Below are 14,470 nucleotides of genomic sequence, written 5' to 3' on the forward strand. Positions count from 1 at the left end.
TATGATCTATATCTGAGGTATTCTGCATGGGACTGGTAAGAAAACACAAGGCTAACATGAGTTCTTGAAGCCGCTGCTGGAAGTCAGGAGGATACTGTATTATATGTAAAATAACCATTATATGTCCATGGTGAGCCAGCTGGATTTTCCTCCAAGTCAGATAACACGTATCCCACTCATTTATCTTTAAGGCTCTAGATTTCCTGGGTTCTGATCTGAGAGTGACTTTGTGAGAAGGGTCTGCAGGAAAACAAAGGAAAGATGGAACAGGAACCTCTTCCCTGTCTCTGTCTTCTTAGCAATATGTTCATTTACACCTCCAGATGCCCAGTGTGGCTTCAGTTGACAATTTCAAACCTGTTTCAGACCTTCTCACATTCCTCTGCCTGTTATTTGTTCCAATCCCAGTTTATAACTTTACTCTAAAGCAAGTGTTTGCAAGGAAGCTCAAAACTGGCTCAGAGAAAACCTCTTTCTCTTTTTCTCTCTTTTTAGCCTAATTGTTTGGTTAATCTCATATATAAGGACTAGCTCCTAAATGGCTTTCACTGACTCAATCAAAGGGCTTAAAACTTTATTGGGAAACAAGAACTGGGGGTAGAAGAGGAAAGCGTGTCTTGACGCTCACGTTGTTACTGAGGCTGCCTACAGTGGGATGGCCCCCGAGGTGCTCTTTTTAAGCACCATTACTCTTGCCAGAGCTCAGTGACCTGGTTGAAAAATTAGAGCTGGACTGCTGGCTGCACTTATTCCTCTCCAGCACAATAGAACAGTTTCCATTTATCAAACTATTACAGTTTTTAGAGTTTAAGTTGTACCTTGACCAAAATTGATGGAAATTTCTAAGCTGTTGGGGTTTTTTTTATTAAGGTTGTGCTGCTTCGCATTCTTAGAGCAGTTTATTCAAGTAGCTCATAACACCAGCAGTGACCTTATTTTTAGAGAATCTGTTTGTCATCCATGCGGCAGAATATATCTATTTAATCACAGCATTCATTTAAGAACATTGCATTACTTGGCAAATTTTGGTAAATTACTCTTGCACATTCATCCCCAGTTTCCTATGGAAAATAAGCACTGAATCATGGTGTTGACTTTCCTTAACACCATTTAGTAATTACTGTTAAGCAGGTAGATATTATTTATAACAACATACTTGCTAGATTGCAAGGCTTAATAGTGGAGGAATAAATTTTCATAATACTGCTAAAAGTAATGCACCAGAAAATGTGTTTTAAACTGATAAGAAAACAATACCTAAATGGCAGGAGAAAAAGCTCGAGCTTCCTTTTTAGCAGAGTTAAAATAAAAAGAGCAACATTCCATGGTTCTATTTCTTACCTAGGGGAGACTGGGCTGTGCTTTCCAGCAGGTCATAATCACCTATAAAAGTGGAAATTTGGTATGAAATTGTTTAGATTGTGTTTTCTATTAGGACCCAAACTGGTCTCTGTAGAAATCAGTGAATAGAATCCATTTCATTTTTATTTGTTTGGATCAGGCCCAAAGGCAATAAATACTTGATTCCATCTTTTCAGAAAGTAAACACAGTTTTACTTGTGAGTTTAAATCAAAGCTGAACCTATAAAATTAAAACATTGCTACTGCAAACAGTGAGCACATAGCTAAAACCACATACAATCAAATTATGACCAATTTTATTATAAAAATATAAAAGAGTTATTATATCTTTAGGAATTTACATTTACAATCCATAGATATTTAAGTATGGTCACAGAATTAATGAAAAATTATCTGCATCCATCAATGACAAAAAGCAATCATTAATTGGTTTTAAGTAAGACAGTTTAATTTTGTGGTTTTAGGTTAGATCATACTGATTTCTAGAAACTTATCAGATTTGTACTTTCACTTTTATCACAGTGTTACAACGAACTACATGTATGCATTATTGTAATTGTTGATACACAAACAACTTTTCAATAATCTGATATTATCATGTGCTCTACATATAATTTTTGAGAACAGAGGTACATAGGAGGTAGTGAACGCAACTTGTTCTTACCTGCATGGGTTTGCCCCAAGTTATCTACTTCCCAACCTGAAATTAGAAGAATAAAAATAATTAGTTTGATCTTGATAATAGCTTGCTTCCCATAAAAGTAGTGGATGTAGCAGTGTCCAGAGAAGAACTGCAAGAAAATTTTGTTTAAATCTTTTTTTCAAGATCAGTACTGCATATTATGGGTGGAAAGTGCTTTTCAGAAGATGGTTGGTTACATTGTATTGTTAAATCTCTGGTTATCATGGAGTTTCCTCAAACTCTAGGAAAGATATAAAAAAGAGATGAGGGAGCTTTTTGGTGAGTTGTTTTTTCCCTTTTTTTCTTGGTTTTTTTTGAGGGTTCTGAAGTAAGAAAGACCCACATATTTCCAAAATATTGTGCCAAAATCCATGCTGATTTGTATACTAAAAATACAAAATGTTACAACGGGAAATCATAAAAGTTTGGGTTTGCATGAAAAATTTTCCTTTTCCTTTCTTTTGTCCTTCCAAAAGAAGATGTTGGGATTATCTCAAACCCATCTCCCACCCACCCTACTAAAGACTTAACCCGAATTGCACTGAAGTCAGACTTTCCCGAATCCTCGGTGGATTTTGGCTCAAGCTCGGTGTTGGGGGATGCACAAAGAGGAGCTGCCATAAGCCACCGAGTGGTGCTGCTGCATCACGCACAGAGACAGAGCGGAGCCTGACAAAACTGCCTGCAAATAGCTCTGCCAGTGGCCCACCCACCAGGGAAAAAAGTGTTTCCAACGTTTCATTGACCGCTACGGCAGGTTAAACGTTTAGATTAGCTTAGTTCTGTATCCCCTGGAGTAACCACAGGGCTTCAGGTTGTTCTGCTTTAACCCCGAACTTAAAATCTTAACTAGGGTCAAAGCTTAACTAGGGGTTGGAAAAGCCATTCACCAATTTGTATGAGACAGTTTTTACTAAAAGTGAAATCCAGACAAAGATTGATTTTGATCCTATGGGAAAGGAGAAAGACAGCGCCTAAGGAAACAAAGTAGTGAAGAGTCTTTTTAGCACAGCATAAAATGCATTTTATGTTTTATACTTTTTCAAATTCCTTATAATGTAATAGTTTTAAATTCATTGATTTCTCTCTCCTCTAAAATAAATCAGATGTGCTTTTTGATCTTCTAAGAGAGAAAGCAGAGGATTTAGTGTGAAGATGATGGTAGGAGTCTAGAAAACTAAGCTGAAGCACCAGGTAGGCTGTAGTGTGTCTTTGAATGGATGTATTCAACATCAAACCTACACATTCAACCCACCAGTTACCCTGGAGGGTTAATCCTGAAAGCCATGATAAGGACACCCTCGGTCTCCTGGCTTCTCTACCCAACTCCAGCTGCTTTCAAGATTTCACATATGAGAATTCTTGGATGTTTGCAAATATTGGGTAGGTACTAATTCTGAAGAGAAATCACCAACGCCCTGAGCAAACTTTTTCCAGCGAAGATCGTTCAACCTGCTGCATCAGACTGAATTTCCAGATGCTGCAGAAGCACTATGGCTGTGCTGCAGATTCTTGGCAGAATAACAGGGATGCCTCTGCAGAATATTTTGGACAGACCTGTTTCCCTTCTGAGCCTACAAAACCCCAGGTGTATTAGCAGTCATATAGCTCAGATATAGATGCCTATGTTGCTAAAATCTGAATTCAGAATACCGACTTTAGAATATCCTGTGGGAATTTTTACCTGTAGTTTTATTAGGCAGAGGATCAAAGAGCAAGCCGCTGTTCCTTGATCACTGTCTTTCATAGATTCTTTCATAGCCTGCTGCCACTCAAATCAGTAGCTCATAATGGAACTGGTTCCTTACATGAGGGTACCTCACTCAGTAACCTGACCCACAGAAGCAGTGTAAGAATAAGCCGCAAAAAACTTCCAAAAAACTTTTTGCCTCATAAAAATCCAGTTTTAGTTTATCAGTTGTACAGTGTGGCTTAAATCTTGAAATGTGATATTACAAACTTTCCATAACTCTTGTTGGAGGAAGACTAGGTCAATATTAAGTAGATTGAAGTCTGATGTTCTTGGCATCCTGGCATGTTACACTGATTGATCAGAAAAATATTTTTTTTAAATTTAAATGTTTTAAATTTAGCTATTTTATTCCTATAATCTAAAAAGGAAGAAATAAAAATTACCATTATTTCACTCTATATATGGGTTGTAGTTGGTCACACTGATGTTAAAATATTAGATTTTAGTTCGTTTTGAATTTCATGACATCAGTAATAACAGTTAAAACATATTAATGTAGGTTTGTGAAATGAAGAGGCTTTTTATACTAATAGTTTTTTTTATATACCCAAATTATTATTGCATATTAACTGTGTTTGGACATTATGAAGGGATTCACATTTTTGACAATGTTAATTTTCTGATTGCTGTAGGAGCAAAATTGCCTTTTATTAACATGTTTTTCTACATCTGAGTCCTTGCTAACGTACTGAAGAAAGTTCCAGCATAACCTTTTACTATACAGGCTTTTAGGCTTGATCCATCAACCTAATTTTCACTAATAAGTTAAGCTACCAGGAAGTCAATTAGATTTACACTGAACATTATGCCCTGAATTACAACTAAAAGTCAAAGTTCATCTAATGAGTGTTGAGATAACATACACACATATACAATTATATTTGTGTGTGTATGCATATGTATATATATAAGTACACAATGAGGCAACACACAGACACCATCTGGCTTTAAATTCCTGCGTGCTGCTGCTGCCCTTCTCCCTGACACTGTACGTTTATGTATCCTGCACCAGAACATGGATGTTTACATGACAGATAACTGTGCCAATGGCTATGTTTGCTCACATGTACGAGAGTGCGATGGAGTTCATTTGGATTATTTCTGTGCTTAACATTTAACGTGTCTACATATATAGGGACAAGGCCTGAGCTTGCATTTGAGCTGGGGTTGTAGGAAGTCCAGACATAGGGCAGTCCCTCTCATTTTTCAGACTATTACCCTGAAACTGCATTTTTGTGGGTTGTTTTTTTTTTTTTTACCTGAGTGCCTTTCTGACTCTAGAGAGACCTCAGCAAATTTACTCTGGTGTCAGTGATGTAATGGGCAAAATTGTAGTGCGCCTCGCTGCATGGGCTTTCACACGAGTCCTCTCGTTGCCTTACACTTAGGACATAAACAATGAGAAATTGGTGCATCAGAGTTCACTGATGAAGCAGAGAAAGCCTGTCAAGATGATTATGCAACAGGCTAGATAAAATACATTACTCTCCCAGAAATGAAGAATAAATAAAATATGCTTTTCATCTGCATTTTGACTGGAAACCCATTTTTCAGGATTTTAATTCAAGGATTACAGTTATGACTTACATTGACATCTGTGCTCCCCACATGTAGTAAAATAACAGCGCTGCCCAAACTACAGAAAGGTGGTCCCAACAGCAGCTATTAAACAGTGTCTTAGAACACCATTTTTAAAATCAATAATTACTTTCGTTAGTCAATAAACTCCTGAGGAAGCTAATGTTATCTTTGATAAAGGATGGTTTATCCAGTATGTTGACAGTTAGTGTTATTCACTATTTGACCAGACTGAATGGGTAAGTGTCACTCTTTGGGAAGCAAATCTTCCATCAGTGGTTTAACTGTCATTATTAATTAGATGTTATTTGCAGTACTACTTAGAGACCCTAGAGAAGATCCATCAGAACGCTGAATTGTCAGTTCCAAAGACCAAATAGAGAAACCAAACACAGAAAATATTGCTTATTTCTATTTTCTACATGAAGAGGTGAAAGAGAAGGAAAAAAAAAGTCAAAGGACTTGCCAATGGCTACCCATAGAGTTAGTGGCGGAGACCCAGATCTTTCATGCCCTGTTCTTGCACATTTATCAGACTTTCTTCCTTGGTTTTCATTTGCTGAGCCCCAGAAAGCATAACTGCCTCCTCACTATCCTCCAACGGATGAGAATTTGATGCAAGCAATTGTTGCTTCTGATTGAAAGTGAACAGGACTGGCAAAGCTAGGGCCAAGAAACAGCCTGTGTACGATGAGCCTAGGAGCTCAGTGCAGCCTTTTAGACAGTCTCCTTCGTGCCAAATCTGCGCTGGCTGCTTTCGGTGTCAGCTGGCATGGCAACTGCTTTATCTCCCATAGATTTGTTTATTTGAGCACGAGTTGCATTTAACCCTTTTGTTCCAGCATTTGTCCCTTATTAGTGGCAGGACGGGGAATGAAAGGCTTCCAAAACTATTCTGTCCTGAAATGCCTTCCCCACATTTTTCCCTTATTCCTGTTGTTCCCATCTCAGAACTATGGGTTGGAGGACTGGTCCACCTGGGTAAGCCTCCAAAAGGTTGGATTTTGACAGCATTGAGATCAATGTGCAAAGCTCTCACTGGTTTTATCACGTGTTAATTCTGTCCCTTGAGAAAGTGCAGAGACTGGGACAGAGAGAGGTTATGGAAAACACTTCCTACAATCACTTGTTATCGTGCTCTCCAGCTATGTGGATAATGAGCTGGTTAGGCAGGAATTCAATTTTTTTCCTGTTTTATATAGCACGGATTAGAAGCTTAACATTTAATTTATAAATAAGAAATAAATCAGCGAGCTCTCACGCCCGACTCCCCAGCATCTACCACACTGTGCCTTTTTCTCTCCCTTCCCTATTGCTGCATGCTGCTCTTATGCACCAGCAATCTGTTCGGCCGGCTGGCAAAGCCGCAGTCGGGAACAGCAGTCTACTTAGCAGCTTTTCTGGGGCTTTCTGAGCTCCCCACACAGATACCGCTTGCATACCCTGCCCGCTGCTTCTAATGCCCTCTGCCCAGTCCTGTACCTGGGCACATACGATCCCACACGCACACTATCCAACCATCCCGGTTCCTTCATTACGGCTCTTTTTTTTTTTGGTGGGGGGAAACCTATCCAGAATCAGCTGCTAGGTCTTTACAATCCCATTAACAGGATCTGTAGAAAGTGGCAGCCAGGTAAGATTACAGAGCACGTGGCCTTACGGGTTCCCATGCCTTTCCCTATTCTAAGTGCTTTCCTCCACTATTTCCAGGAGTTTTGGTCTCTCCAGCCTCATGCCCCATAGACAATACTTTAAACTATAGATTAAAAGTCTTTAGTCACTTAGCGTTTACTGTACATTGTCGTTTGCCTTGTCAAAGGGATTTGTGAACATAGTGCTCACACGGAGACAGTACAAAATTAAGTGGTATTGTTCACTGTATTTAGAAAACAAGAAAACTGAGGCAGAGGAAAATTAAGGGTAAGATTAGGAAACCTGGTTCATATTTGTACGTTTGAATAAGAACTGGTGCCTAAGGACATCGGCAGAACTGATCATGTGGGACAAATTCATCCCATTCAATTTACCCACCTGAAGATAAGTTCATCTGGTTTTTAAGTCTCCTCCCATAAAGGGCAAAGACACTGGCACTTCCAGAGGATGATTTGTTTTAAACATCTACCATAGGATGAGATTCTGCAACTTCTTTGTTACCCAGTGGTTTGTACAAAACATTGCAGCAAAGGCAGTGATGGAACTGATATACAAGTCCTTTCTTCCTCTATCCCATACTGATTTCAGGGCACATGGTTTCATGACACAGAGACAAAAGACCCAGTGAATCATGCCTGGAGATCACAGGAGAATACCAGTGAGGTCCCATATGGAGAACATAACGGCCATAGTACATAGGGCTGGCTGTGGCAGGAGAGATGTACAGAGAAGATCAATAGCATGTAAGAGAAATAATGACTTTCTTCTTTTCTTCCTCTTTCCTATCAAAGGCTATGAAACTAGCAGTGGACTGAGGTCACCATAGCAACTGCTAGGCATCATCTCACATTATGTGTATCTTTCCTATGAGGCTGGCTGTCACGGGAGCATCCATCAGAGTGAAAGATCAACACAAATACTATTGAAGGGTCTTCTAGCTCCAAAGGGCAGGGGTCATATTTCAGAGAAAAGCAAATGTTTTTCAAGCAAGAAACACAGAAAATAAGAAATGTTGTCCAATGGAGAGTATCAATTATGAAATAAGACCCAGAGAAGAAAGCGTATTAAACAACTTGCTTAAAGGCAAGAATTAATGCCCACCACACCTAAAATCTTGCAATTAACTGGAACTCCTTTCTCAGTTATTTGAGTCAAGAGGAGAAACAAGAATAGAGCAAAGACTGCTAGTAAAGCTTGAAGCATCTGCCCATGTTGCACCTACAGTGATACTTCAATGTATTACCTTTTGCTGTCCAAGTGTTCTCCGAACTACTCAGCAGCTCTCAGCATGTTCCACCCTTGCATGCTTCCCAGAGGAGCATGATTTTTTTTTTATTTTCCAAGGCCAAATTAGCTTTCAGATCATACTGACAAAGGTCTTGAGCCGCATTACAGCTTTCCCCTGGCTACTGCAGGATGTCATCTTGCAAAGAGCCAAAGACTTGGTATTTAGCTGAAATACTCTTGCTCATGTTATATGTTTGAGTATCAGAGACACAGAGTCTTATGTCCTCATAATTTGGTGGGAAAGGCCATAAAATGTTCTTTTCCTGTAAAAAACATTTATGAGGCTTTAACTACTTGATTGGAAATGTAGATACTGTTACTATTCTTTGATGGCAATATTTTCCTCCCATTTCCCTCTGCATTGCAGATAGACTTTGTGATGCTGTGACCGAGGAGGCAGGCTTAATTATAGCTTGTCCTCCTCGCTTTGGAAAAGCTGAAGTAATCCCATGGCTTTACTGCCTGTGGAAAGCCCAGGGATGAAAACCGGCAGGAAAGGACTTGTTATCTAGTAAGCACTATTATCTTTGTTATTGGCAAGACTTACTATTTTTAACATCAACACTTGGTAGGTCTTTTGTACCCATTCTTTATATCACAATTCTTTCTAGGACTTGCTGAACACTAAGGAACAATAACACATATGCAGTCTGCAGACAGCTTTGAAAGCTGTCCAAAACCTTTAGCTGGTATATATATAAAAAAACAGATACCTTTGCATTGAACTTGCTTCTGAATGCTACATAGGATTTTATATAAAGTGAAGGATGAAACTAAGGTATGCACAGAGTCCTGGTTGCTTCAAAGACTAATTAAGCTCTGACGGCTCATTATTATTCCCATGATGAAAATGCTATGGAGTGGGTCATGTCTGTTTTTCAGAGACTACTACTTGGTTCCGGTGTTTTTCTTCCCTCGGTTTTCATGCAGGATGTTGAAATACCCACCCGGAGTGAGATATACTTGAGTAGAAATCTAGACCTTTGCATTGACCTTTTGCCTTGCCTATTTGACAGGCAAATGCAATTTCCAATTTCAGTCTGCTGCAATGCTGACCTTAATTTCAGCTAGTAGCAAAGAAAACCTGCATCTTCTACTTCAGTAGAAAATAAGCGCATAATCTTTCAGATACATTTTGTTGTTTAGAAAGCCCTTGATCTTTAACAGTCAACTTTTCTTTCTGTCTATATCAAAAAATATCAATATGTAACCCAAACTAATAGAAACTGTAACTTGCAAATGTCTTTTCACCCAGTTTGGGAGTTATGTACCATTTTCACAATGGCACGTAGTCACCACTTAAAGACTTTACCAGGACTATTTCCCCAGAAGTGACACAGAAGGGCTTTCCACGTATAAACATGTAGTATCATTTCCCCTCTCATCAACTCTTCTCTTGTCGTCTTATTTTCTTTGATTAGGGATAACATCTAAACTCAGACAGGAGAAAAAAGCCACAGATGGCTTCCCAAATCCAATTAACTCTGCATTCATAAATCCCATTGTCCACCCATGATATCTTTAGTGCAGAATAAGCTTGGTGTTCTTACGACAAAGTACTTGAGTGTCTCCCAGTGTTTTTAATGGGATCAGTAATGGACTATTTTCAATTTCTCATTCTCAGGGACAATAAAGCTTGTTGGCTGAGCACTGAAATCATATAACTTCCAGGGTAGCAGCAAGCCAAACACTTTTGTTCAAAAATGTGAGCACAGGATATAATTCCCTCTTAAACTCTATAATATCTGGATACATTCTTTATTCTACGGGATTTTAGTTAGGATCCCTTAATCCTGGTATCAACATAGGATGTGTTTTATGTCTTTAGTAAAAATTGGTATATTTTCTCTGTCTTACATAGTAAACCATGCTTTGTAGTAATGCTCTTTCGGGTGTAGCAGGTAGTGTCCTAGACTGAGCACTAGATAAACATTCTGAATCGCTGGAAGATTCAGTAAGAGCTAATCATACTTATTATTTGGATTTGTGAATGAAAGAATTTTCTCAATGTGGAGCATATGGCAATGCTCAGAAACTGCCTATTATCATTTGTATTAGTTGTTATGCAAATCAAAGATCTAAAAATATGCTCATTTCTGATCTGGCTATTGGGCTTCTTTCAATGGTCCGTTTGAGTAATGTGGCTTTATAGGTTCCAACACATCTCAGCTGTGCAGGGCAAAGAAAGAAAAGCACAGACTTGGCTTCTGTAGATTTCCACTACCAGGCAGTATCACCTCTGTCTGGAAAAAAAAGGGAAGAACAACAAAACAGAAAAAAATTTCCAGCTGGGAGTGCAGATAACTATGTTGAGGCCATCTCTAGGTCTTGTTATGTCATACTGAAATGCAACATCACAGCTTGACACACTTTTCTTTTTTGCTTCCTTTGCAAAGATACCTTAGAATGCCTTAAATATATGCTGTTCTAGAGTGGTTGTCTCTGAAGGCGGTAGTGGGAAGGCACTGCAGAAAGAATAATATACAACAGCAACATAATGGAAGTTATAGTTCGCAGTGAAAATTGTGAATTGATGGATATCAATCAAAGAAATGAATGTTGAAGAGGAAAAGAAATTAATATTTAGGAACCCTCTAGAAGGAAAGCCACTGTAAATCCTTAACCTATTAGATTAGAAAAGACTCGGGAGCTAATATGTTTTTTTCATGTGGAGACATTTTGAGAACGATCTTTTTGTTCACAGTCTGCATCTGAAAGGAAATGAAAAATTCTGGTGATTTTGGAGGAGCGGAGAGATGAAATGAAATTTTACAGGGAAGGGTCACCAACCACACAACATGGGATTTAACATTAGGCTTTCTGTATAACGTTGACAGCAGTTCAAATGTTACTCCTCAGTTCAATTGCAGTGAAGGTTAGAGCAGAGTATATTTTCAAATTAAAACCAGCAATAGCCATTTAGCTAAATTTTTAGCTAAAGCCATAGATAATTTTTTCAGCAAAGCATGTCTCCAGATGACAGTGTAGTTGGTTAATTTTTATTTTGTAGTGGGGTTTTTTTTGGGGGGGGAGTTGTTGGTTTTTTTTTTTCATTTTACTGCATATGGAAATCAGACATCCAAGTCAAGGCAGCCAAATTCCTTTCTGAAATTGTAGTGGGTTTTTTTTTTGGGGGGGGGTTGTTGGTTTTTTTTTTTTCATTTTACTGCATATGGAAATCAGACATCCAAGTCAAGGCAGCCAAATTCCTTTCTGAAATTCTTAAAACAAACAGCCCCCTCCAGTGACTTCATTCATCTCAAAATAAGCACTTGAGATAGGTCAGAGGAAACATCTACAAGTACCCATTGCTTTCCATTTACTGAACCAGAAATCCATGTGATCAGTTCAGACTTACACATATAACTTTTAGATATCCAAAGCCAAGTGACATAACTCCTACCCCTTCTTGAAGATTAACACATTATATAGTTTGCCTGTTGTTATACAAGCAGCTGTACCTACAGGTGATTCAGTGCTTCATAGGACAAACTTTTAAAAAGTATAATTTAAAGTTATTGCTATTGTTTGTAAAAATGATTTATGGTCATATAAAAATTTTGCTGTATTAAGAATGAATGTGCTATTAATAACTATTAGTGTCAGTGCCTAGCCTAGTTACATATTCTAGAAACATAACAGCAGCCAGAGGATACTATAACAATCTATAAAATGTGATTAGCTGTCTTAGAAACATTTTAGTTATCTAATAACCCTTTATTTAAAGAACCATCATAAAATGTGACTTTTTTCATTAAACCCTCATTGAAGCAAACGTACTTGGCTAATTAAAATTAGCAGCAATGATAGTGAAAACTCATGCTGATTCACCCAGGAGAGTGATTATGGATGTAGATATTTCCACCTTGGAGTCACTAGTGCAAATCCAGCCAGATCTGTAGAGATTTAAACTACTCCAGATTAAATGTTTATTTGTTTATCTAATGAATTATGAATCTTGGTGTTGTTCCTACTGAACAGATGTCCAAAAACCCCTCAAACCCAGCACTACGAGAGGTAACAGCTGTCACTTTTGTTAGTGATCCTGTAAGGAGGTAAAGCAAGCAGGACATATGTTTACACTGGGCTGACTACTCCTCCCCTAGGATCATACTATCACCCTGCTACAGGTCAAATGTGAAGTACAGTACGCGAACAGGTCTGGAAATCCTAGGCGAATAATTTAAAAATATTATTGCAGGCCTTTATTTTACATAGCTCTAGTTATAGTAGAGCTTTTAATTTTCTATATTTTTTTTATTTTTCTAAAATATATATTGCTTTTTGTTTAAAAAAATAAAATAGCCTTTCCCATTAACAGGTAACAGGTTAGTTAAGTGCTGGAATAGATCGTATTGAGCTAGCCTTGTCTTTGAGGAGGAAGATGGGTTAAATGATTTCTCAAGAGCCCTCCTAGCCTTAATTACTTCAGAAATGATAGCACCATGGAAAAGAAATTTCATCAGTAAAAGCGAAACGGCACCATATTTGTGTAGGATATAAATAGAAGCATCAGAGACATCCCTTGAAATAAAGAATAGTTAAAGGCCCATGGCAGAGGTGTGCAAACAGGTTGGCGGTGGGGGAGATTTTCTATGCTGTAGATGTACATGGCACCACTCTCCATAGTATCAAACTAGCGATATCTCTGAGCATTGCGTCCGAAAGAGGCAGGGAGAGAGAGAAAAGTGTTATGTTATGTTACCATGTGTCAGCACACTGTAGCTTAAGGGTACGTAGGGGGTGTAGATTAAAGGCCACCGAAAAGGAGGGGTCCTAATGGAAATTCGGACAGGCGCTGTATGAGCAGCAGGCTTCCTGCAGTTATATCAGAAGATAACAATATATCAGCCATCTGCTGATGCACAATAAATAACATAAAAGTATTTTGCCTGCAGGCTGCAAGCTTCACTGATAACTGGATAGCGAAAACTTTTGATTGAGTGTATATCCTGCACAAGGGCTGAACAGAATTGGTTTGACAATCAGGCTGAATGACAAGCAGTCAACAAAAACTGATTACAAAGTCATGGAGAATCGGGGGGAGGGGGAGGACGACCCACCAAAAAAACCTGAAAGAGGGAAGATTATTTTCTTACCCGTGCTGGATACAAACCCTACTAGATGCTATTATGTTGTTTTTTCTCTTATCACTAAACGTGGATGGCTCTGTAAGTGCCATAGTACCCACTGAGTCAATACTGAACCAATATTACAGCTCTAAAGATTATATTTAATTATACAGCTATAATTAAAGCACATAGAAGTACAGTAGTAATTATATTTTCATACCTGATAATTTAAAGAGTGGCTTCTCTTTCCCCATTCAAAAATTAGGTGCCTAGTTTAAGTGAATTGCCCTTAGTACTTGCTGGATAAAGAGAGGTATCTCCAAGGTACGATTCACCTCATGTCTCTTGGAATAACATAAATTGCCTTCTGTGGGTCTCTGTCTCTCCACTGACCTCAGATGGAATCTAGAGGACTTGTATATAGAAAACACTCGAGTTTCATACGGGTAAATTTAGATGAGGTAATGATCACCCTTAAATTCTTCTCCATTTCACAAGAGCACTGGCACTTGCTTCAACGTCCGGATGAGTTCAGATGGATGTATTTAAAGGTGAGGATTTCAGCATTCCTGGAGCTGTGTATGAAACACTTACTGTCTCCCACAAATTGTGCTCTGTGTGGCAAAGCAGAGAAGGTGATTTTGCACTCAAGACTGTAAATGAATAATTCATTGGTAAAATAATCTTTGGGAAAAAGAATCCCGGGGGAAAATGATGAACTCGTTCCTCAATGGACAGTGCTAATTAAGTGATCTGCAGTAGCCTAGATGGGTGCTGGGAGGAGATGGACAAAACGGTGTTAATTATCAGCAAACGTTTGTTGTTAGTTAACACTGATGGGATGACTTAGCCCCCAGTCATTCACCTGGGAAGATCATTTCATGGAATCATGAGAAAAAAAAAGAAAAAAGAAATTTCAAGAGAACACCTAATCAAACTATATATCTGCTGTGAACAACTTACTAGTTCTTTCCTCCTGTCCATACGCTCTCATTTTTACCTGGCAAATTCTCATGCATTTCAAAGGTTAAAAAAAACAAGGAAGGACAAGGGTTTTTTGGTATCTTGTAAACAGTAACTTGC

The 14,470-nt window shown here is 38.5% G+C and overlaps 1 protein-coding gene across 1 annotated transcript in view; it reads right to left on the reverse strand.

The window, feature by feature from the left end:
* The window catches only part of ADCYAP1R1 (adenylate cyclase activating polypeptide 1 (pituitary) receptor type I), a gene marked incomplete at its 5' end in the record, with an annotated part of 56,754 nt that overhangs the window by 41,102 nt on the left and 1,182 nt on the right, over nucleotides 1-14,470 (reverse strand). The window contains 2 exons of the mRNA XM_009583156.1: nucleotides 1,342-1,383; nucleotides 2,027-2,062. Of these exons, the coding sequence (XP_009581451.1) occupies nucleotides 1,342-1,383; nucleotides 2,027-2,062 (78 nt within the window). The remainder of the gene's footprint in view (nucleotides 1-1,341; nucleotides 1,384-2,026; nucleotides 2,063-14,470) is intronic.

The sequence above is a fragment of the Fulmarus glacialis genome, unplaced genomic scaffold, assembly GCF_000690835.1.
Source record: "Fulmarus glacialis isolate BGI_N327 unplaced genomic scaffold, ASM69083v1 scaffold4818, whole genome shotgun sequence".
Classification (NCBI taxonomy): Eukaryota; Metazoa; Chordata; class Aves; order Procellariiformes; family Procellariidae; genus Fulmarus; species Fulmarus glacialis.